The 25,476-nt window shown below is 38.7% G+C and overlaps 1 protein-coding gene across 4 annotated transcripts in view; it reads right to left on the reverse strand.

Moving 5' to 3' along the window:
* The window catches only part of FSHR (follicle stimulating hormone receptor), an 83,405-nt gene extending 58,408 nt beyond the window's left edge, over nucleotides 1-24,997 (reverse strand). For 3 of the 4 annotated variants that reach the window (XM_035320484.1, XM_035320485.1, XM_035320481.1), the window contains exon 1: nucleotides 24,745-24,996. In XM_035320484.1, the coding sequence (XP_035176375.1) occupies nucleotides 24,745-24,929 (185 nt within the window). In that variant the 5' untranslated portion in view covers nucleotides 24,930-24,996. Of the gene's footprint in view, nucleotides 1-24,744 lie in introns of all 4 variants that reach the window. The other variant, XM_035320483.1, reaches the window with a different exon arrangement.
* Nucleotides 24,998-25,476: the final 479 nt, after the last annotated feature.

A 25,476-nucleotide genomic window follows, 5' to 3' on the forward strand; every position in this document is an offset into this window, starting at 1 on the left:
ATGTGCACAATCTGGCTGCAAGCATCGAATCACTGCATTCACATACTGTGATCTGTCCATGCTTAAATCAGCTACTCAAACAATTCAAATGCTTGTGGAAAAAAAAAAGTTATCTAAACTGCAGCTGGTTAATGAACATGGGGTGAGAAGAGCAGCTAAAGGAGAATATTCCAAAGAAAAACAAACATCCAAACTCAGTGAGACTTCCTAACAGAATCAATGGGCAAAATAAAGCTCTAGTTAATATATATACGTATATTTTATAGGAGGCATCAGGTCCTGACAAAGGATTAAGTCAGTCCAAAACCAAAAGAAAATTGGGTACAAGAAATTCTTACAAGTATCTTGGTGCCCTTTCCCCTTAACTTCCAACAGAAATAAAACAGAAATAAGGACATTTGCCTTTGTTATAAAGCACAAACCAGAAGATATTTTCCTAGACCACAAAGGAAACTTGTCACATGGTCATGGCTTGTAACTAGACATCCTGAGTTTCAGGTCAGTATTATAATCTGAAAGTCACCCTTTTATCTTTTTACTGTAAAATATTACCTTTTTTTTTTTGGGTGGGGGGGTGGGGGGGAGCTTTCTAATTCCACCAAAAATGGAAGAAATTGAGGCAATCCGATCACAGCTGGCAACCACAAACAGAAATAAGCAAACTGATGAAACATTAAATTTTTACAAGAGACTATTGGAGTGAAACTCGTAAAGTGCAAACATTATGGCAGCATGCAAGTTTCTGTCCTTTCTGAAGATAGGACAGTCACACCATTCTTCTATTTGACTGAAAAATGTACTATAAATTTGACTGAAAAATGTCCTATAAATCTGGGAGAGAACATGTCATCCTTTCAGATGTGCTACTCAGGAATCTCTCCAGGTCTGGCAGTGACGTAAGTAGGCACCTCTGGGAAAGAAAATGTTTTCATTTGTGCACTGTTAAACAAAGTAATGTACAGACAAAGTAAATACAATTAGAACTGTGATGGTACGGTTATTAGTAATGCCTGCCTGCTTTGCAGGTCTGAATTTAAAAGGCAATATGTGCAGTTGCTCATGAAAATTTACTCCTTATTTTTTACCAATGGTCTCCCTTAAAATCAATTTCCTTTTCTTTTTTAAATTAGATTAGAAGTGCAATGAATAGTAGTGATGGCATTCCTATTTTAAATGCAGTGAATACTTACTCAGTGAAATAATGCCATCCAGACACAAAAAGCTGTAGAGAAGCATTTTAATGGAACAGCTGATGTTTCATTGGAGTGCCCACCATACCATAACATAGATAACAAGGCACTTCTCTGCCTGCCCTGCTGAGGTCCTGTTTCCCCAACAGGGCTGCAATGCTGCTCACAGGCATGCAGAAACGTCTCTGTGGGATTTGTTTTTCTACCAAGTCCCTGCTTAGGTCAGCTAATAAGTTGCATGCTGTGCCTCTCACCAGCTAACAGCTGATAAGGAGAGATGAGGAAAGACAATTTTTTTGGTGAGGGGAAAAAAAAAAAATCAGTTATACTACAAGACTGGAAAAAAATCATCAAACAACATGCTTGTAGGCTCACCCCCCCCCATTTTTTTTTTTAAAAAAAAAAAAAAAAAAAAAAAAAAAACATGGCATGTTTAGTCTCAGAACTGATACACTTTTCATTTCTGGACAAAGCATCCACTGAACAGTAATACTGTTCATACCCCCACTACACTGCAGATAGCTTCTTTCTAAGGACACATGTTCAGACAGTTAAAAATAAAGCTCCAAAATTACTTTAAATACCTCTGCTTGAATAGCTTTGGGTGAATTTGGAGTCTCAGGATTTTAAAATAACAAAACCAAAAAAAATGGACGGAGAAAAAAGTAGTGAAAATTCTGCATCTATTTAGGCTGAGTTGCTTTTTACACTGAAATAAAGCTGGAGAGGAACTGAGTTCTGCAGGGTTGTGATTATTCAGGCTAGTCACCTGGATGTGTCAACTCATTTTGCAAAGTGTCTGACAAATAACTTTGTTAAGATTTAGATGCAAGGCAGTAACAAGCAGCACATTCAACAAACACAATTGACATGCCCAGAGTAGAATGACTGCAGAATACCCTTTGACACAAGGATGTTGGTCTCTTCAGTACTTACATACAAAAAATAAAATAAAAATGTTTTTTCACAGGTTTACAAAGTGCAAAACCAAATCTTTAGATTCAGAGAACAGAATCACAGCTACCATGCTCACATTCAGGAAGAGTTTGACCGGTAGGAATGAGTTACCCACAAAAAACGCCAGCAGTAAGCTTGAAAACTCAGACAAAATTGCTTCTATTAATGTCAAAGACATGCTGTGAAAAGTGTTTCATCTAAGATAAATAACATAAGTGAATGAAGTTACTCTGTCTCAGTTACAGAGAACCAGCAAATAGCGATTGCTTTATTTTTACAAATAGCTGTACTTTATTAGTATTGATTATCCTGTGAGACACTACACTACTTTTGGAAGAGCACTTCCTCATTCCTCATTGCTTAACTTACAGGGGCCTTTGAGAAATGTACAGCATGTGATAAAATACACAACTTCCTTGAAATCTGACCTTGATGTTTACAGCCATCTTTATGGTGAGGAGCTATTAAAAATTCATTCACTCTGAGCAAACTCTCAGTGTTTCTCAGTGTTACATCTATTTATATTAATATCTCTTCATACTTTCCTAACAAAAGGAACACTGCACAAGTCCTAGGTATTTTGTTCTTCCACAGAGAGTGTTTTACTTTATGTTCTTTCCTGCAGGCAACCTGTCAAGGAAAATAGGGTAATGGAAAATGTCTACAATCTAAGCAGTTGGGAGGCTTTTTAGGTATTGCCTTCTTCAAAACTTTCTTCCCCTCTTTTGATTCGGAGCAAGAATAGCCATCTGGCTTACACACAGCTGGTCACTTTAGCTCTTTTCCTGTCCCAAGAATGTGTCTAAAAAGATCTTATTCCTCAGCAGGGAGAGGAGCAGTGGTTTCTTCATCAGTTGAGGTCATACCAGAAAGGTGACAGTTGTCCTTTGTGTTTAGTGTTTCTACCTCTGAGACCTCAGGACTTTCTGAGTTGGCAATCTCTCCATATATGATACTATTTTTATTGACTGAAACAAATTGTCTATGGACAAAATTCCATTAGCTCTGTGTTGGATGCCTTACTGAAGGTAAAACCCTCTTCAAAGTGGAAGTACTTCTACATAACGTATTGCTGAACCCTTGCTGTTTAGCAAAACACCAAATAACATGCCTTTGCCATCTTGCTCAACTAATTCATTAGACAGATCATAGAATAATAGAATATCTCAAGCTGGAAGGGACCCACGAGGATCAAGTCCAATTCCTGGCTCCACACAAGACCAACCAAAAATCAAGCCACGTATCTGAGAGCATTTTCCAAATGCTTCTTGAACTCCAGCAGGGCTGGTGCTGTGACCACTTTCCTGGGGAGCCTGTTCAGTGCCCAAACCACCCACTTAGTGAAGAACCCTTTTCTAGTATCTGATCTGAACCTTGGGCCCTATCACTGTCCACAGAGAGATCAGCACCTCCCCACATCCTCATGAGGAAACTGTAGGCCATCATGAGGTCTCTCCTCAGTCTCCTCTTCTCCAGGCTGAACAAACCAAGTGACTACAGCCACTCCTCATATGTCTTGCCCTCTAGACCCTGCAGCATCTTCATTGCCCTCCTTTAGACATTGTCTGATAGTTTTATGTCCTTCTTATATTGTGGCACCCAAAACTGCACACAGAACTTGAAGTGAGGCCACACCAATGCGGACAAGTTGCCGGACAATCGCTTCCCTCAACTGGCTAGCAATGTCATGCTTGATGCACCCCAGGATATGGTTGGCCCTTTTGGCTGTTATGGCACACTGTTGACTTGCCACTGACCAGAACCACCAGATCCCTTTCTGTGGGGCTGCTCTCCAGCCTTTCAACCCTTAGCCTGTATGTAATCCAGGGTTGCCCTGTCCCAGGTACAGAATCTGGAACTTGTTCCTGTTCAACTTTGTACAACTGGTGATTGCTCAGCCCTCTAGTGTGTCAAGTAGCATGCTTTTCAACCTCTTTTCAGATTCCTTGTATCCTCATAACCACTACGACAACTTTGTTTAATGGGACAAAGCTGAAATATCATGAAATAATAAAATAAAGAGAAAAGATACTCACTGTTACTTCCCTTAATTAGTGCACACATCCTAAGAAGTACAAGGGCCGCCACCAGATATTTGGATTCATTTGGATACCTCAAAAGCCTTGTTTGAAGTTGCAATGAGATATCTGATATTCTTGAATACCTGAGCAGTCAGAAACTGTTTAAGAAATAGCACTTGGAGACTCAATTGTACTACTTTTTTTTTTTTTTTTTTTTTTTTTTCCCCTCTTCCCTCTGGACCTGAGTGTGAGTTGTAATTGTAAATATTCTTTCTGCTATCCAGTACGTGCTGTATTTTTGAAAGAGCATCATGAGTGCCAAAATAACTAACTCAGCCTACAGTCTGGGGAAAACAGCATCTCCCAAACAAAAGGTCCAGGATGTGAATGGCTTGTCCTCTGTGGTTCTCAGGGCACCAGCTAGGCTTGTATTGATTCAGTTAATACAGAAATATGCTGGTCCTATGCCATGTCCTACGCACATCTCTCTGTGCATTTCCTTCCTTTTACATACTAAAATGTACTTTTGAATTTTAGACACTTACATTTTGAAATAACCAATACCAAAAGTGACAAAGTTGAAAAATCCCATCCTCCTCTAACTCTGGCACCATGCAAAGAAGCAAAACCTCCTGTTCATGTCCTCTGCTGAGGCCTTCCTCTGATCTGAATATGCCAGCTAACTAATGCCAAGGGTCAGCAGCTGTCTCCTGGTTTCCTGGTTGTGCTGCTGCCTGTGCAAGAGGAATAAGGACATGGCACACCAAGCATGGGAACACCAACAAGAGCAACAGGCTCTTCTTGTAGGCATGAGAATGCTTGTAGTCCTTGCACTGCAATAGCCACAATGAGGTTTTCAAATGATTGCCACACTTTGCACTTTGCTTTCAAGTCCAGTAAACACTTCTGTTTATTGCCATTGCTGGCTGTATATTTGCAAGTCACTGGTGCTCTTTCAAGCTCTTTCTAGTTTCCATGTCACAAACTTTTCTCAGATTAGCTATTAACTACTGCTGAGGGAAACATTCACAAGGATATGAATTACAGGTGGATGAATTCTTTCAATTTCATTCTTCCGTCCCCTGACAGTTTCTTTTCTCCTTCACAGTATTTCTCAGTTATTGAGATCTCTTCCCCACAGACATCACCAATTTGATATACTGAAGCAAATGACAAACCCAGGAAGCCTTATAACTTCTGCTTGTACTAAATATAATAAAATAAAATGCACTTTCCATGATAGTAGCAAAGACTAGCTCACCACTGCAACCATGTGAATGTCATGAGGTTCAGCAAGGCCAAGTGCAAGGTCCTGTACCTGGGTCAAGGCAATCCCAAGCACAAATACAGACTGAGTGGAGAATGGATTGAGAGCAGCTCTAATGAGAAAGGCTTGGACTGGTTATTGGGAAGCTCAACAGGAGCCAGCAGTGCCTGCTTGCAGCCCAGAAAGCCAACCATATTCTGGGCTGCATCAAAAGAAGTGTGACCAGCAGGTCAAGGGAGGTGATTCAGGAAGGCTCTTGTGAGACTCCTCCTGTAGTACTGCATTCAACTTGGGAGTCCCCAATAAAAGTAGGACATAGACCTATGAGAGCAAGTCCAGAGGAAGGCCATGAAGATGATCAGAGGGCTTGAGCACCTCTCCTATGAAGAAAGGCTGCAGAAATTGGGGTTGTTCCGTCTGGAGAAGAGAAGGCTCTGAGGAAACCTTCTAGCAGTCTTTCAGTACATAAGGAGGGCTACAGAAAAGCTGGAGAGGAACTCTTTACCAGGGAGCATAGTGATAGGACAAGGAGTAATGGCTTTAAACTAAAAGAGGGTAGGTTTAGATTAGATATTAGCAGGAGATTCTTTACTGTGAGGGCAGTGAAGAACTGGAAAAGGTTGCCCAGAGAAGCTGTGGATGCCCCATCCTTGGAAGTGCTCAAGGCCAGGTTTGATGGAGCATTGAGCAACCTGGTCTAGCGGAAGGTGTTCCTGCTCATGGCATGGGGATTGGAACTAGATGATCCTTGAGGTCCCTTCCAACCCAACTATTCTACGGTTTTATGAAATACTGAATTTATTTATCTACATTCCACTAGACATGGATTTACCTTTACATGCTAAAATGATCCTGAACAAATACAGTAGGACAGCTTGTGTACCGCTATCCTTAAAAATACTAACTACAGTATTTTTTTTAAGATTGACAGATCAATAGCAAAAAATGAAAATCTTGTACTAGTGTCAAAAATGGATCTCTAATGAATTTGAAAGCAAGTATTTTTTTCAGAAAGATGCCACCTTGATGACACTGGAAAATGAAAGTTTAGCTTATATTCAGAATAAAGATATGCTTAGTGCTTTCACATTCCAAGTGAAGATGAACCCTCTGTGGAGAGGTGTTTCTTTTTTAAACTAAAATTAATAAACATAGATGATTCTATTAAAGAGGCCAACAGAATGGTGAAACAGAGACAGGAGAAGCTTGACTTGCTCATGTCATAGCTACAGATTATGAAAGACCCCAAAGAAAAACATTAGCAGTCATGCTTGGAAAAATATATCCTTTCCAATATCTAGCCTCAGTGGATGAAACCTGTACTTCTACTCCCTTCCTACACACCTTTCCATCAGCTCTCTTGAATTATAAGGTCTCTGAATGACAATGACAGACAACTTCTTGTGTGAAATTGGATAAAACTTGACTAGAAGAAACAAGGATGTAACGGTTATTTGAATGTCGTAACAGGCATTCCACAGAGACCTGCACAAGGTCTTCATATCATAGTCAAAAATGATCTGGAAGTGGAGTGAGGAGCAAGGTGACAAGTGTCCATGATGATCAGGGCAGTACCTAGGTGAAAAGAGTTACAAAAATGGGAGGACTTAATTCTTACACAGCATCAGGTTAAGCTATGCAGCTCCTTTCTATAGGACACTCTGGGTGGTGGACATTCAAGAAGAAATGGATAAATTCATGTAAGTAAAACATGTGAAGAGGATTGACTACAAAAACATTACAATACTCAAGATGTCTCTGAGACAGACAGGGCTGGAGACACACACATCTCTTCACTGAGAAACACATCAGAGGAAAAAAAAAAAAAAACCTGCCTAGGGCAACTCAGTCAAAATAGGACTTGCTGTTTGACATGCCAGCATGAGGACAGGCAAACACCACCTGTTCTAGCACTATTGGGAGCAAGTGATTTCTGTCTAGACTGAAGCGTTGAAATATTCTTCCATATTTACAGCTAGTGCAAGTGTTTATACATCACAGAAGAAGAGGTTGCTCCTTAGATTAAAATGATTAAAGGATTAGTGTACTGTCTTTGACAGCAGATCAGAAGGTAAAACTGAGTCAGGTCATGCTTTCAGTGTCTCATTCAGACTCTTATTTCATCACACAGAATGGCTCTACAAAACATTTCCAAAATTAAGTGCCACCAAAATGTTTCAGCATTCTATATTAATAAAAATATGAAAAGAATGCTTCATCTCTCCACAAATTCTACTTTAGGGTCATTTTGCTAATCTTTGTAACACCAGGGGAAATATGCCGCCAGTATGAAATTTCAAGTTCTTCCCTTACTGCTTTCTCCACCTGTTTTTTTTTTTTTTTTTTTTTTTTTTTCCCATGTCCAAAATACTTTCCTCAAAACCATTCCTCTTTAAAGCTTTCTGCTTCCCACTAATCATATCAAACTGCAATACATAATCTACTGAAAAATAGCGAGGGAATCAGAAACTCAGCAAGACTGAAATTTCTTTTCTCATAGACTAGGTCTTTTAGGAAACAAACTACTGACCAAAAGGTGATCTCCTCCTTCGCTCACAGCTTGTGGGCACTATGAATTGGCTTCTCCCAGAATTCACACACAAAGCCCTGAATTTTGTACCAGGGATAAGTGATGGTAGCAGCTGGAATAGATTTATTTTTGACCTGTAATGCAGACTCAGGCTCATAATAATTCAAATGCTTAAAGGCTCTGTGTGACCTGTTTGCTACACTATTTTTCTAATAACCTTCTCCCCATTTTCCATGTAAAAAACAGTGGTTCACACACTGTTTGAATACAGGTTACAGTTCTGATCCCCTTCACCTCCAAAAGGTTATATTAGCATTGGAAGAGGTAAAGAGAAGGGAAATAAGGCTGATCAAAGACACGAAATAACAGAGGCATCATGTGAGGCCAAGAGGCAGCTAGATTGTAAGCAAACAAGATGACACAGCTTTTCATGCTGCACACAGACTGCCAGAACTCCTTCATACAGCTTGCCCGGATGCAAGAAGCTGGCATAAGCTCAGGAATAGACTTAATGAATAATTTGTGAAAAGATAATTTAGAATCATTAAGGTTGGAAAAGACCTCCAAGATCATCTGGTCCAATCATCCCCCTACCACTGATATCACCCGCTAAACCATCACAGAATCACAGAATCATCTAGGTTGGAAGAGACCTCCAAGATCACTGAGTCCAACCTCTGACCTAACACTAACAAGTCCTCCACTAAACCACATTACTAAGCTCTACATCTAAGCATCTTTTAAATACTTCCAGGGATGGTGACTCAACCACTTCCCTGGGCAGCCCATTACAATGCCTAACAAACCTTTCAGTAAAGAAGTTCTTCTTAATATCCAATCTAAACCTCCCCTGGCACAGCTTTAGCCCATTTCCCCTCTTCCCCTCAGGGTTATCCTTCTTTTATTGATTTTGGGATTAACCAAAGGACCCCTGAGTAATTCCCTGCATCAAATACCTTCATGTAGCACATAGCCAACAGTCTCAGCAGTTGAAGATACACTGAAGATGTACTGAATTAGTAAAACCTAGACTAGGTCTGGGGAAGTGTGAAGTGTGCGTGTCAAGTGGTGTGCAGAGAGAAAAATTTGCACAAATATGAGCCAGATAAACTTCATGGTCTCACTTTGTATATCAGAAAAATTAATCCAGACCCAGACCCCTCTGCTCCCATTAGAGGTGTAAAATTAAATGCTCTTTTATTTTTCCCCCTAAGAGAGAGGGAGGAAAAGCAACAAAAAAACAAACAAAACAACAACAACAACAACCAGAACAGAACTCTGCTTGAAAACAGAGTGAAAATAAATCAGCAGGGAATGGATTAGCTTCAGATCAGACTGCCCAGAGCAGCCTGATCTGGAACAGCATAACACTGAGGGTTTGTGTTTCTTGAGATTTGGTTTTAATAAATATAATCAATAGCTCAAATTATGATGAAGGACAAAAACAGAGATCAAATTGATCTAAGCAGTAGCTTAACGTTATAAGCCAAGAGGTGTCTTGTCTAAAGGAGGCTGTAAAACATCAACAAAGAAACCACTGTAAAAACAAACTAACAAAACACTGCTTTTCTTCCCCCTTCAATATAGTTTTCTTAATAAAATTAAGCCAAGTCCAAACTACCAGTCCTGAACATATTTAATCAAATACAGTATAACTGAAAAGGTTTTTTTGCATGACACCTTAGAAGTGTGAGAGTAATGCCTAGTACAGATAACCTTCACTAACTCTCATTCATACCCTCATTAAAAAACTGCCATTGGTTGCATGGGTTTGGTGCCCACATGTAGAACATAAGACTCTTTTTCATTGCTGTGGCTGAGTCACAGATGAACAGCAAAAGGGTAATAATAACCTTATTATAACAGAATATATGTCAGATGTACTACTGAAAGTCATTCACCTACTCTAGTGATGAGCATGGTTCAGAAGTGATGTAGAATAGGCTCACACCTTGTTAATAAATATTCAGAATTTTTAATCTTCAAGGAGATAATACTGACCATCTGACAGAAAATTCAGTTTAGATCCATAAGTGTTTTTTATTACATTTTCATCACAGTAGATTGCATAATGTTTCATAGCAAGCAGTGCCCTTGCAGAAGACACAGAACTTCCCTGGCCAAAGAAGTTAAGTGCAAATCTGACAAAATAAACAAAATACCAATTATGATTCAACTGTAGTATAAGCTATTTTCTATTCAGTTGGGAAGAATTGATTTTCCCAGCAGTGTCACTTACATTGAAATGATTATTGGACATAAGACAACTTAAGAAAATGATGGAAAAACAAATTAGATGGGCTGCAGATCGGTGGCTTATCTTGACTGCTCACCTTGAAGACAGAGTTAAGGAAACATAATATACAGTACTTGATACCAGGATATGTGAAATCTCTGCTCTCCTGAGATTTCATATTAAAATGAATATGTCACCCCCTGACATTTCATATTAAAATTTCAAAACAGAAACAAACATTTCCAGCAGGGATAAAGCATGAGGCAGCACATCTTGCCACTCCAAAGACATATGCTTAATTAAAAGCAATGATAACTTGCTGTGACAGAAGATAATTAAAAAAGTAAAAATTGCATAAATAACATTGCTTTGTCTAATACTCTCATTTTATATACACATTTATTCATGAGTAGTATGAGAAAAATATTGCCAAGGCTCCTTGGCTTTTATCGGCTGACATTTTAGCACTGATGACCAAGTTTTAAAGCAATGCAGTAAAAGACCAGACCCAATATTCTTGCACAATCCAATGGAAATCAATAGGAATTCTTCCACTGATTTTTCAATGTGTATGGGATAGACATTTTATCACCTGCATAAGCCCAAATACTGGGAACAGAGGTTAAACTAATTAGGAACATAATGATAATCTTTCTATGCAGAGATGGAATCGTCCTGATCAGAGTTTGTAACAAAAAAAAAAAAAAAAAAAAAAAAAAAAGAGTTGGCCTCACATTCTTCTCCAGCGACATCTACAATCAGCAAATGTACTGTACATTAAGTGCTGCACATCTTATCTAGCTGATAGAATCCGCTGCAAGAGACTTGGTTAACTATGTTTGGTTTTGCTTTAGAGCCAGTAAAAATGACGGTCAGTGTCACTACTGAAGCTGAAATGTCATTGTAAAGTTTCACATTTACCACTGCAGGATCTTCACATACATACAGCTTTGTTTCAAAGGTCTGTATCATTACTTTAAGATCTCTTCTAATCATAGGTTCCTTGCAGGATCTCAATTTTTTCCCTCCTCAATCTTACATAGTAAAAGGTCCCTTAAGTTTTAAATAAGAGTTGGTCTTGCAAAAAAAAAATGAGAGAATGAATGGATATCGGTGTTACTAGTTTTCTGAGAAAACATACCCTGTTGGGTTAGATGTAGTGCTTGGTAAATAATCAGCACTTCTGTTTATTTCATCTCACTATGCAAGCACTTTTTTTTTTTTTTTTTTTTTTTTCCTTTTTCTTTTCTTCCTTATTTAAGACATTTACATTTACATTAACATTTACATCTATTCTTGCAAATAGATTGAGCAATAGTTAACATCATCTTGGTCATTTTCTACCATTTTCTTAGTGATGAGAAAATGAACATTTGCTCTGAGTTTGACAGTAGTAAAGGACATCTATTTCCTCGGCTTTGTTTATTAGACTGCACTGTTTAAAAGATTATTTAGTACTGCTTTTGGCAAAAGTCATGGTTTGTATATTATCATTCACCAAACCGATATTTAGGGTCTATATATTGAGTTACAAAATAACAAATAATATGTAAAGAAAGTACAGAAAGACACAACTAACTTATTATCTGCCTTTGCGTATGCCTTTTGATTTTCCTGCCTCCTTAATTCAAGGGTAATTACCTGAAACACAGGTGTTTCAGATGCTTATTCATTTATTTGGCATAAATAGCCTCTGACATAGTGAGTATTGCTATTTTAGCATTAGGATGGCAGGAACTGTTTGACACCTTCTTTTCCCCAGAAATTATTTTCAGCTACCACTTTTTCAATAAGATCCATGGCGTTTTCTTTTTAAATAAACAAGAGGGAATAACATTTGAATGAACATGCAAACCAAGCACAACTTGGAAGTGTGCTGTTAGGCATGCTAACACAGAAGCAGGGTCATTGGATTCTGTGACTGCAGCTACTGAAATATGGATGCTGCTGTTGGAAGGGCTCAGTGCCACAGAAACTCCTACAATTATGTTATACTTAATGCCAAAGGTAAAATTTAGGTCTCCATCTAGTCTAGGTGCACTACCTTCAATCTTTGGAGTGTTTTAAGAAAAGTAGTTGACATCACATTGAAGATTAAAGCTTCTGGATCGTGTGGGTTTCTAAAATTGAAAGCCCACATGAATCCATAGAGTCTGGACCCAAGAAACACTGAATATTTCTATTTAATATAAGCTAAAGCCCAGAGGAGTTGTTCATAAAAGCAGGATACCAGCATAAAGTGGTACATACAGAAATGTATACATTCCTTTACAGAGAACGGCGGCCTGCTGCCCCTTCAAAAGCAAAAGTTAACAAGCTTTCTGAGGAATGCAGAAAATCTTCAGGTAGATGCAAGCAGGAACTTCTGAAGCACCCCCTGCCTCATTCCCTATTTAGCTGATAATCACAACTATGCTTCTTTAGCCTGGAGGACACCAAGCTGATGAATCTACGCCTCGAACCAAGGCCACCTCTTGGCAGCCTGACACAGACAAAAAAAAAAAAGAAAAAGAAAAAAGAAGAAAAAAAGCCTTGAACAAAGAGCCAGATTCCTTGTTTTCTAGTACCATACAGCACTTCATCCAGACTGTTCATGCCTCTGACAGACAAAGAAAACGGCAAGCAGCATTTGCTGCAAGTCCACAGCCCTGAATCTAAAAGGCTGTCCCTGCCAAATTAGGACATCAGTATGCCCAAGGGAAAGTACTCTTTGACAGGTGCTTCATTGAGACTCATATCTCAGTGTCCAGCCTGCACAGTCTTCCTATAAAGTCCTATAAGAATGCACTCTGAATTCTGTGGTCTCAGCCACAACAATATAACATGGCAAAAACCTGCACAAAAATGAAGGAAGCCAACTTAATCTTATTTGCAACATTAATATATATACATTTAAAAAAGTGTATCCTGTAAATTTATTCATGTATTTATGAAGGGTTAGCTAAGAACCTGCACAAAGATAGTAGCTAAACACATAATGGATGAAAACCTGTCAATTAGTACTCCGTATACAGATGTAATGAGTTTTGAGAAAGGCTGTAGAAGTTGTTCACCTCAATTTTAGTAAAGCATTTGAAGCTGTCTCCCACAGCATTCTCCTGCAGAAACTGGTTTAGGGAGATGTACAGATCACTGGGTGAAGAACTGGCTGGATGGTCAGGCTCAAAGATTCTTAATGAGTAGAGTTAACCCAACTGCAGACCAGTCACAAGTGGCATTCCCCAGGGCTCAGTCTTGCAGACAGTTTTGTTTACCATTTTTATCAGTGATCTGGATGAAGGGATTGAGTGTATCCTCAGTAAGTCTGCAAATGATAACAGGCTGGGTGGGAGTGTTGATCTGAAAGGAGGTTGTAGTAAGGTGGGTGTCCTTTTCTCAGGTGACAAGTAAAGTCATTGCCTCATGTCCTATTAAGTTGAGTCAGGGGGAGTTAGATTAGATGTCTGGAAGAATTTCTTCATAGAGGGGGGTCAAGCATTGGAATGGGCAGCCCAGGGAAGTGGTGGCATTGCCATGCCTGGAGGTATTCAAGAGATGTATGGACATAGCACTAAGGGACATGGCTTAATGATGGGACATAGTAATTTAGGTTGATGTCTGGACTTGATGACCTTGAAGGTCTTCTCCAGCCTAAATGATTCTATAACAGATACAACAATTATCTGTAATTGAAATGCTCACAGAAATCTCCATCTCAGCTGTCTTGAAATTAGACTGTAGCACTACTGTACAATGCTGCTCTTCAAGTGACAGAAGCTGATACAAGGAAAGCACACAAATGAAGAAATTGGAAAATGTAATGATGCACTAGTACCATGTCAGTAAAAATACATTTGAGGAAAAAAAGCCCTGAAATTGTATATACATTGCTTGAACATTATGACTCCTTATTTAGGAGATCCAGAACAGCAGGCCTGCATTTTATGCTGCTGAGCACAAAGCCTTCTCATTATAAGAAATAGTTATTAGAAAGTAATATGAGTGTGCAGAAGTTATTTTTATTTTTTATTTTTGAGCAATGGAATACATTGTCATAAGAGTATGGTCTGGCAAATAAGATCCTGAAGGGGCTGTAGTCCTAGCTATACTACTTATTTGTTACCCTGTACTTTGGGAAACTACTTCTCCTTTATATCTTGTAGCTTTACCATTTCTGAAATGGATAAAATTATATTTACTTACTTATCAAGAATGTTGTGAGATCTGTTACTATTTATAGCAAACTTTGTGAGCCCTAAGAAAGTCTTCACATTTCCATATGGCCTATTAAAACAATTAAAACCCTCACTAATAACTTAAAATATATTTTAACTTTAACAAATATATTTCATTTGTGCTTTCAACAACCTCTTTATTTTTCCCTGGAATGGTTTCCTGTGCAGTGCAAGAGCACAAAGTCCTGAATCTGCAAATACGTACAGATGGGTAGTTTTGCACCTGTGATTTGTCCCACTGGAACGCCACAGAGCTGCTTGGGCAAGCAATTAGGATGTGTACAAATATTTGTGGACTCAAACTCTACATTTTCTGGTAAGGTATTCCCTCTCAGGGGCCACTAATAGTGATTTCAAAGCGCTGAAGAACAAGGTCTGGGCTTCATCTGCCATGGCAACAACATACTGCAAATAGGAAATTTATAGCTCCTGGGATTCAGATGCAGTGAACGTTTCCCCAAACCAGTAATTCCACCCAGAGAGAGTTGTTCTGTTGGGGCATATCTTGTTTTGCTGTCATTTTCTGACTCAGTCTGTACTTCTTTTATGACTCTCCACTTTCCAAGAAAAGAAAAGAAAAAAATTTCCATAGCAGCTCTGTTGGCCAAAGAAAACTTCAGGGATGAGGCAAGTTTTTTAGCATCAGCCCTCTACCTTCCAACAGTAGTGGGGAGTTGGGGGATTTATAACCCCTCTTCTTATACCTAACTTGCTCAGAAATTTCCATATGTCTGTAAATATTTCAGCTGTGAGACAAGACTCTTCTAAGAAAAGACTTCAGCATTGATTATTTCTCAGTATTAACAAGAAAAAAAATGCATTTCGCTGATCTGTGCTCATTTTCTGCAGCTGTGAAGAGACTGGAGATGCTACAGAGAAGCATGGGCAGTAACTTGAGCTACTGCTTGAGCTAAGATTGCTGTCTTGCCTAGATGACTGTGGCTGTCATAGATGCAAGTACTTCCAGTTGAATAACATGCCATTTGACATAGGCTCTGTCCTCAAACATGCTTACTGGGCTACAAAAGTAAATAGCTGAGTATATTTATTGCATGCAGTGGTGTAAGTGAACAAAGAAATCAAAGCTGAATCAAAGTTAGTACAGAAATCCACACTTCTCAAAGCCCAGAGTTGGCAAGAGCGTTACACCAGGGATCATTTCTAAACATGAGGCATAGCACAGAATATAAAACCACTTTCTTTCCAGAAGGTTCATAAAGAAAACCACTAGAATTCCTAGCCTGCCTGTCTTTAATGAAGAAAAACAAACCCAAATAAATACACATCACTTTTTCCCACTTCCTCTTCCAATCTTCAGGGGAATTCCTATTCTTTATTATTTTCCTGTATGAAGTGAGAGGCCTGCTGGTAATTTATGTATAAATTAAATATTACCTTTCTGACCCACACAAGCAATCCCACCCATTTTGACAAATCATCTCAGAACAGGGAAAGCAAGATTTGTCCTGTACCTACTGAAATGTTTTTAGTTACAACCTAAGTTTAATAGAGACCGGTGAGCTCTAAGAGACTGATGAGAAATTATTTAAAATATTTTTGGTTGAAAGTCTATGACTAGAACTTGTGCTAATTTTTCAAATAATATAAATTTTATATTAAATCTATATAAAAGTACATACTCAAACCATTAAGTCAATATGCTGCAAGCTGACAATTTTGCCTATGGAACATTAACAGTTACAATTGTGGAGTGGTTTGTCCCTGTTTATGAACTTTCTGTGCAGATTGGGCTCTCCCCAAGCCTGCTGCATTCCACTAATATTTCTCCATTAATTTGTTCTTGGGTGCTACTTCCCTTTCATGCCTCTGCTAACCACAAGCTTTCTATAAGAAAGGAACCTGGAATAATAATATCAGTTGGTCAGAAATGCAAAGAAGAATATCTTTGTGCTTTATTTAATGTAACAGTTCAAATCGGTATGAATCAAAATTCATGACTTCCACGGTCCCCTTTCAAATCCAAAAAAGTCCACTGAGCATCGTTTCAACATATGTTCCCTCCTTACTCTATTCTCAAACAAGGGATTAATCAAGCACAGAAAAATTAGAATTTTTCCCCACCTCATGTTTATGCACATAGTGGTTTTGGAAAACCACGGAAGATTCACAGGTTACTAACAAATAACTATTCACAAACTAGTTCCAAGTAACTGGCTATATTTGAGCAAAGCATCATATCAGAAATCACAACTTCTTGTGTGCTACAGGGGAACTTGAAGTAAGTAGGAACATTACTAGGGCTGTCTTGCACAGACTTTCCCAAAACAGAATTTCCAGGCAAAATATGCTAACATGCTGACTAGCAACCACATTCTTGTGCAGATAAGAGGGTGTACAGAGGGGAAAGCTTCAGGTCATAGCTCACCCGGCAGCTACAAGTTCAAAGTCCAGGCTGCCCTGACTATATCAAGTTTTGAATGTGTTACAGTCAAAGATAGAGAATTATTTAGCCAGTCCAGGCAAAGACACAGGCTCAGAGAGCTCACAAGTTATGGAACAGAAAAACAGAAAACAAAGACTAGTTCATGCTCAGTTGGATTGAAGGCTGTTTTCATTTCATGCAGAAACACATTTCCCTTTGCATGTAATAAATCTGCAAATTCTCCTCTAGTTAACTATGAAAAAATACATCGAAGTGGCCTGATAAGGTAATGAGAGATAAGAACATCCATATCTTTCAGGCTGAGCTTCTGAAGCGCATAAGGATGTTTGGAAGAAAACATTAAGCAAAGCAAAAAAATCACATGGTTTTCTAACCCTAGATGACAAAAATCAAGGAAGCTGCACCTGAATAAAGGCAGCAATTGGGTTCCTTATTATAGCTTACGCAAGGCAATTAGAAGAAATAATTTTCTATACTCTTATATGAAACCCAGGCTTGACTCTGACCTATAATTTGATATAAGCTTCATTTTAATGACTTAAATTTCACTGCTAATAAGAGCAGTCTAATCAAACTACAGGCAAAGACTGTGAAATAATTTACAAGTTTTATCTGGAAAGGTCAAGGTCTAAAACAAAGAAAAGTGACTTTTCCAACCAAAGTGCGCATCCTTCACAATGTAAAACTAATACACCATTATGGAAAATGATACTTGTCTTTCATGCCCAGTAAATCTTGTTTACTAAATACACACACAAATAAACTGCCAATCCACTGCCACCAAAATGAACAACAAGTGTCTGACAGAGGTCCTCATTGCCAGACGACAAAAATGAACTCAGTTCTTTCCACTGAAGTTAATGAACCTATGACAATTTAAATTAGCTGTGAACCTATCCCAATTATCTTTTAGCTTGCTTGCACAAGGACACTCAGGAAAGTTAAGCAGAACTAAAGTAAAAAGCTGTCAAGTTCGAAGAGATTGTCAGAAGCATGTTGAACTTTGCATGGATTTCTTCTGTTCCTCAGTTAGGTGTCTGACAGGTTTATTTTTCTTTGCTATGCAAGATAATTTGGTTTGGCTTCAGAGGACCCCTTCCTGTATACAAACTGCAGGCACTTAGAGCAGCTATCCCCTCCAGGACACTCTATTCACTTGAGATCTTCAATGTGACCATACATTCTGTTCTTCTCGCTCTTATCTGCTCTCTTTCTCTTTCCTCTTTTTAAGCTCTCCATGTACCTGATATTTTTAGTGATGTTCCCAACCCAATGAGAACTCCTTTGGCACGTGGGAGGACAAACGTGCATCTTTCTGCATCCACCTCGGCATAAGTACCCTGAGGCCCCTATGAAAGGAATGAGAGGGTAATTTAGCTAAGTTAAACAACTACAACAGAAACACAGAATCATCGGAGAAGCATGTCCTTCAAACTCATAAAAACCCTCTTAAAAACTTCATCCTACAGCTCTCCCACCTAGTAATATTTATACTCAGGCATCAGTAAGATTCTGGGCCAAAGTGTCTTGGTCTCACAGGATGGGATATGACATGAAACTAACAGATCTCAATATTAGGAAAGAGAAGGCAACAAGGTCTAAAAAAAAAAAAAACAAAAAAACAAAACAGTGTTTTAATTCTGGGCAGTGAAAACCAAAGAGCTGTGAGAAGCCACAGAAAGGGGAGTAAATGAAGCTAGGAAATCATTTATATGATTGAAGAGTGATATGATTGAGGCATACCGTTTAGTGCATAGGAAAATTAACTGCTGCAGGTCACTAGTGAATTCAGGATTCCTCAAGTCTGTTTTTTTGATTCATATTCTTATCAGAGGGATAAAAGATTGAGCTCCATCCTCCATTGTAATGTCCCCTAAGCTTAACAACTTCTCCATTTTAACCACACTTTACTTTGAAAACTACTTATTTCTGATCTTACCAGGACTTTCCTCTCTCGCTGTGCCTCTGTGCTAAACCTTGGTGCTTACCAGCTTGCATCTTATAAATCACATTACTGTCAGGCTCTCCTAGGTTATAATTAAATGAGACAAGATTTGAATGGGGAGGCACCCAAGATGAAGATATCCTATTCCAGACAAGAGAAGAAAATGAAACAGCTACAAATGATTTGTTTAATCTTCCAAACACTTTAGAAAAGCATTGATAATAAACTCATTTAATAAGCAAGTTATGATTCTTTGTAAGTAGAAGTGAAACAGGTTATATCTAAAATGTGTGACTAGAAGACTGTACACAGAGCTGACAAGACTCTTTCCATCTGCTATCAGACATTTGGGCATGTGACCTGAGACCAGTTCTTTTTGTGCTTGGGACAGTCTTTGAGCTAACGTAAAAATAAGCATGTACTTCATTAGCCAATCTTTATGCAAATCTTTGATTCTGAACATCACTTGTACTGTAAATATTTTTACCTTCCTCATTAACACAAAAAGACATGGGAAGAATAGAAATGTCCCACATCAATGAAGTCCCAAACAAATATTTCTCTCCTCAGTCTCATAGTTGCAAAGAATTACTTGCCATTTTATGAATTAAGGGATTCAGAGATCAGTGCTTCTGTAACTTCTGTTTCCTAAACTGGAATGTTTTTAAACATCCTATAACGAGCACTTCCATTTGAAATTTACAGTTTATGACTTAAATGCCTCAGAATAATAAGTAAAATAGTGAAGACTGAAGCTGTCAGTTTGGTTGGAGGGGAACAGAAACACTTTCTCTCCTAGGGACACCTGCTTGCATAGGCAAAGCATCTCCAAAAATGCAATGGGAGTGGAGATGCTCCACATGGAGTAGGACACTGGTTTATGCCTCATGGGGAACCAGCTCTGTTTTCTGTGTGCATGTGCAAGACAGAGACTGCTAGAAAAGTCAGGATTTGTATAGCAGGAGTCAATTAGTAGCTGATCCCAGTGTCACTGGCCGGGGTAAGACCTTGTTACTCTCTCAGTGCCCTATGAAAACAAAAATCAAGTCTTGTCCTTCACTGTGTTTCCCTGGAAAGAGCTTACTGATTTAACAAGTCATATACTTGTCATTACATTTAAAGTGAATGCACTTTCGTTTCAAAGATACATTACATGAATATGAATCATTTCAAAGTTACGTGCACACACCGATCCATCTTCAGACTAGACCATACATCTCAGTCACTGTAAGTCAGGTGAAAGTCACGCATATGTATTTATTGCCATAGTACAATGAGTAATCCAGCAGAGTGTGTTGCAGCACAAAGCCCCTCGTATTGCACACAGTGCACCGCCTCTTAAAATGCTTCTAAAGCTGTAGAAACTGGATGTTTCTATAGAGATATACACTTGGTGATTTATACTAGCTGAGGATCTGCCCTGCAGAGTTTATTATCCTACTTTAGTGTCACTTCCTTCCTTGGGCTTTTCTTTATTCTCTGTTATGCTCTGCTTATTTCTTTTTATCCTCCCCGTGAAAATGTCAAATACAGAATCCAACATAAGCATTGGACCTCTCAGGGAATATACAGCCAGCGATCATACACCAAGTTCTATAGCTTTCTGCTTCAAAGTATGAACTGGTCATAAATTTGAAAAGAGAAGAATTTAACACTAACTGCAGACATTTTTTTTTTTTTTTTTTTTTTTTTTTTTTTCTGCACTGATAGCAGAAGCAATGCTGGTTAAAAAAGGAAAAAAGAAAGTCTTAGATAGCATGTAATATACCCAGAATGTGCTCTGCAGTGCAAATATTTTCATCCCCTTCTGATAACGCATGGATTTATTGATTAACTGTATAATTAACTACTGTAACATATGTATTTGACAGCTTCATGGGTCTTAATTTCATTAGCTTGTCTTCATCACCCTGCCTGTCTTATATTAAGGTTAGTACTCCAGTATAAACACCTGAGTAAGAGCTGTAATTGCTTGCAGATTTCAATGTGCTTTCAACTTTGTGTGAAAGCATAAAAAAATTCTAATTGCAGCTGTCAATGACAGCGTTGCAGCTACTGTTCACATCATTTGTAGCTTGTGTCTCGGGGAAGCACATCTGACTCATTTAGATAGTAACAAAGAACTTGCTATTTCAAGGCAGCCACTGTTCTAGTGGGCAGACATCTACTCAGCCTTGACTTGATAAAATAAATATCCTTGAGCAGTTGTACAAAAACACCTATGCAAAGGGCAAGAAAAAATACCACTGTTTATAGTTTGCAGATAGTTGGGAGAAAACCTTCTGCATAACATACATCTAAACTGCTTCGTCAATGGCTGAACTGGTTAATGAAGCTGGAGAAGGTATTTTAAAATACAAAACAACACATGACCAATCCTAAGCCTTACTTATTTTACCTGCAATTTTCCTCTCTCTCAGGCAGCATTTTGATGGAATACAAAATGATGGACTATTTCTGTTGTCAATTATTTCAATCATCTTGGTTGCTCCTTTCTAAAACTGGCACCATTCTCCTGCTGAAGCCTCTGGCATGCTAACATGTTAAACAATTGCTCACAAGGGAACTTTTAATTATCTGAGTGGCACATTTGCAAGCTTTCTTTGAGTAGCCTCCATTCTCAAGAGATGTTTCTTATAACATCTCCATTGTGTAGAAAGCAGGAAAGCAGAAGGTATCTACTAGTCCACATCTCCCTGCTGCTGTGGGCTGCTTCATTTTATATTAGCTAAGGAGGGTTAATTGTTGAGACAGTAACCTTTAGGAGCAGCAGCAAATCAGGAAATTAAATGAGTTGGAGATGGTTTCTGTTTATAATGAATACAGTATGACCAAATTTGATTTCATAATACTTTTTTATAATAGCATTAATTACAGGATGCAGATAAAACACTGATATTTATATTTCTGTCACATAACTCTGCCAACTGCAAGTAGAATTGGACCAATCAGCCTTCTCTCATTTCCCTTACAAAACTGCCTTGTATTGTTGCTTTATTCTGTGAAGTAGATATATTCTACTGCCCACATGGGTGCCCCTAACTGCTGGCACACAGATCTCTACTTCCCTGGTGTAAGAGTGGTTTAAGGCTCTACTCAGATGAGAAACCCAAAAGCAAGAAAGGGTGCTGTAAGAGATTAGTAAGCTTTTCCTGGCATTTCTAGTTGTATTCCCAGTTGACATTTATACATTTCTGCTTAAAGCAGTTTGCTAAGTTTTAGGAAGGATCCCTTCTATTCTGAGAACAAGTTATTTTTGTTTAAGTTATTTTCTCTAGTTAAGATCTCCTATGACTAAATGAAATCTCAGTGAGTAAGAATGGACTGCTAAGCTTAACAATGACTCCTAAAAACTGTTTTAAATCTTCAAGGAGTGAACTGCCATAATTAGTTGAGCCTCCCACCCAAAGGTGATTAATAATTAACACACTGACAAAAATGATCCTAAGCTTTCCATGTAAACTTTCTGCCTCCCTTTTCTTGTGGCTTGTCTCCAGTACTTTAAGTCATAGCCATATGTATTTCTCAGTCATTTCAGTACCTACTTCTATCAAACCCCTCTTCCCTTTGTGCTACCCTCGCCAAAGCAGGTGCTGATCCAATCAGTAGCAGAACCCCAGCTCTTGTATCATGAATGTGAACTTTGCACTGCTGTACAGCATACAGCTGGTTATTCCGTGAGGACAATAGTTCTATACTGAGATTTTTTACTAAGTAACACAGTAATACCACATGCACCATCCCAACTTAAACATCTGTAGAGAAACAGAAACACACAGAAACAGAAGTGCTTGAGGCTTATGCTGTTCTCTCTCCAATGCTTTCATGTGCATGTTTTCCATCATCTAAATGGCACTAGGGTAGCTTAGGAAAGCTGTCTAGACCATCTTCTCATAGAAGGTGAAGAGCTCCAAGAATACTGAACAACACACACACACGTATGTCTAACCATAAACCATATCCAGCACATACAGAATGAAAAGTGAAAAAAGCACCTTGCAGGAGCTGTACTTGGAAGGGAGAAATCTGTCCTACAGAGGATCCTTAGATGCCACTGCCATCTACACTCACATTGCTACACAAGTTTTAAAGCCCTTTTGACTCCTTGAGGTGTTTGGAAGAAACATGGCGAGATCTTATTCTCTGCTACCAGCAGTGCATTTTCAACAGCACCTGGAGCGGTCAAGTCTGTTTCAGTCAGCCGAAACAAACCACTGGGTACTCAGCTTAGGAAGACGCCTTTCCAGAATACCCTTTTGACCTTGAATGAAGATCTAAGGTTTATCTGTCACTTTAAAACTCCTCAGCTAATGCATCTATTTTTTTGTCACATTAACACTAGAGTCTACAGAGTTTTCATGGACAAATTCTTAAGGTATGTTAAACTTAATGCCAGGGCTATAGTGATTTAACAGGACAAAAATTGCCCCCTGAGGAAACAAAAGTTGGTGTAAATGGGAAGAGAGTCAAGTCAAGAGATTCAAACTGCAAGATTTATACAACACTGCAAAAAGAAAGAAAGAATTCAGCTGCTGTTTACAGTCATATAATGCTGTAGTCAGCCTGTCTCAGGGAACATGCAGTTGTGCCAAAGAACCAGCGAATTAGCAACCTTAAAAAAAATCTACAGAAGTTAACAAGGATCTGCTGGAAACAAACCCCATTTTACTAGCAGGTATTCTACTTCTTTGCAAAAATAATTATAATGTTTTTTTTTTTTTTTTTTAAATCCTGGTAGGCAGCCCTTAACTGTGTAATCTAAAGAAACAATCAGAGCAAAATTAAACAAAATTAGCAGCGTGTGCCTGGAGCACAATTCACCCAAGATTTAGATGACCCAAATTACAGATGGATTATTTTTCCCTCTAGTTGAGAGAATGATTTAAACTTTTACTGACCTTATGTGGTTAATTCAGGCATTTTTCTCAAGTTTTCACCACAGTATGCTTATTCAGTGAGCACAACGACTACTCCTTCTGAATTAAACAAAACCGTGTTAGGAGAACTGTGGGACATTAACCAACAATATATATGGTCTGTAAGGTCAGGATACGGACATATTTATAGGGACATATTTTTCAGCTAGGGACATATCATTCTTCCTTGTATCCTCCCTCCATGCTTGCCACTCCAGTTATTAATAAAAGGGTTTATCAAGGACAACTCCTTTCATTTTTTGTGTTAGGTCCTAATGATGCCAGACACCTGTGGGTGTAGGCAAGGGACAATATAAATTGCTTTAAAAAAAAAAAAAAAAAAAAAACAATCACTTGCACAGTTATGTGCTTGACATTGCATGAGTTTTCTTGCTTGCCTATTCTAGTGACACAGAAAACAGCTGCCATACAATATCGTTCATGTTACTTTATGGAAAAAAAGAGAAGCTTTAAGATAAAAAAAATCTTCTTTGAATAGTGCAATATTGTATCTTTACACAGTTCACTCTCTTCAACTCAGTCATGCTGCTCCTCTGATAGAGGAGAGTCACTCTCTGAACCTCATTGCAGCCCTTTCTTTAATGCCTTCACGATTTCAAAACAGAAAACGATAAGCTGCTTCTTGGCAAATAAGCCCAAACCTTGGAAAGCTCCTGCAGCACAGACAGAAATGCTCACCAAGTTGTTTGGGGCAGACAAGTTGTACTATGTGCTTTGACAATGTGAGAGCAAGCTGTAAATAAAGCTTAGACCTTATACTTGAAGTTGCTGTCACAGTACCAAGGAATCCTGTTTAAAATCTACTCCATACTTTACATTATAGCATATTGCATCTTTTCTTAACAGAGATTTTAAAGTGAACATAAGAGCAAGGGAGAAGAGATCAAGCTGTAATTAAGCAAGTGCCAGAGGAAGCTCTGTGCTTTTCCAACAGCTGGTGTAAGTTTCCCCAGTGACCCCTACAAACCCGATCATTGGCAGCAGTTTATTTTGAAAGCCAGCAAGAAGGCTGCTGCTCACAACCCTTCCCTCTTCCCACTTACAGTTCAGTGGCATTGGTGGGGATGTCCCGAGGAAGCTGGACCACCTTGCTCTCCTGACAGATGAAAATCCTGCCTGCACAGTGGCACGTGTGGTGCTGGCAGCTGGAGCAGCTTGCTAGGAGAATCAGCGAACACGTAAGAACCAAGAACATCTCTGTCTTCACATCTGTCCCCTTATCCTCCATCTAGAAGGAAGGAGTGCGAAGACCTCACGATGCAACTCAGACTCCCTGCGCTGAAGATCCGCCCTAAAAGCGGAGACAGAGCACGTGACTCTTAGGGGAGGCCTTCTAAGCAAGTTTCACTTCATGGCCAGAGATCCTTTATGGACTTGCTGTTGGGATGGAGAGAAGTGATAGTGGCTTTCCATTATAAAATTATATTATAATATTTATTTTATAATATTACTTTCTATTTTAAGTGCCGTTGAAATCACAGGCCCCAGAGTGCTTTTGATGCACTGCATAGGGGCCTTCTATCTCAGCTATGATATTTTGCATGTTTTATTTGGTAAGACAAGAGACAAGAAAGGATTTTCCTGTCCTAGAGCTGAGGAACTGTTGCCATTGAAGGAGAGGTACTATTTGTGCTTCCCTTCATGGATCCAAGAGTCCCTGCTTTTATGTTGCTCTTAGGTAAATATATATGTGTGTATGGATTTGTATTTCATTTATTTGATATGATGTATGTATGATTTATTTGATGATGTATGTCATTTATTTGATAGGTTAA

This window comes from Oxyura jamaicensis, chromosome 3 (assembly GCF_011077185.1).
Source record: "Oxyura jamaicensis isolate SHBP4307 breed ruddy duck chromosome 3, BPBGC_Ojam_1.0, whole genome shotgun sequence".
NCBI lineage: Eukaryota > Metazoa > Chordata > Aves > Anseriformes > Anatidae > Oxyura > Oxyura jamaicensis.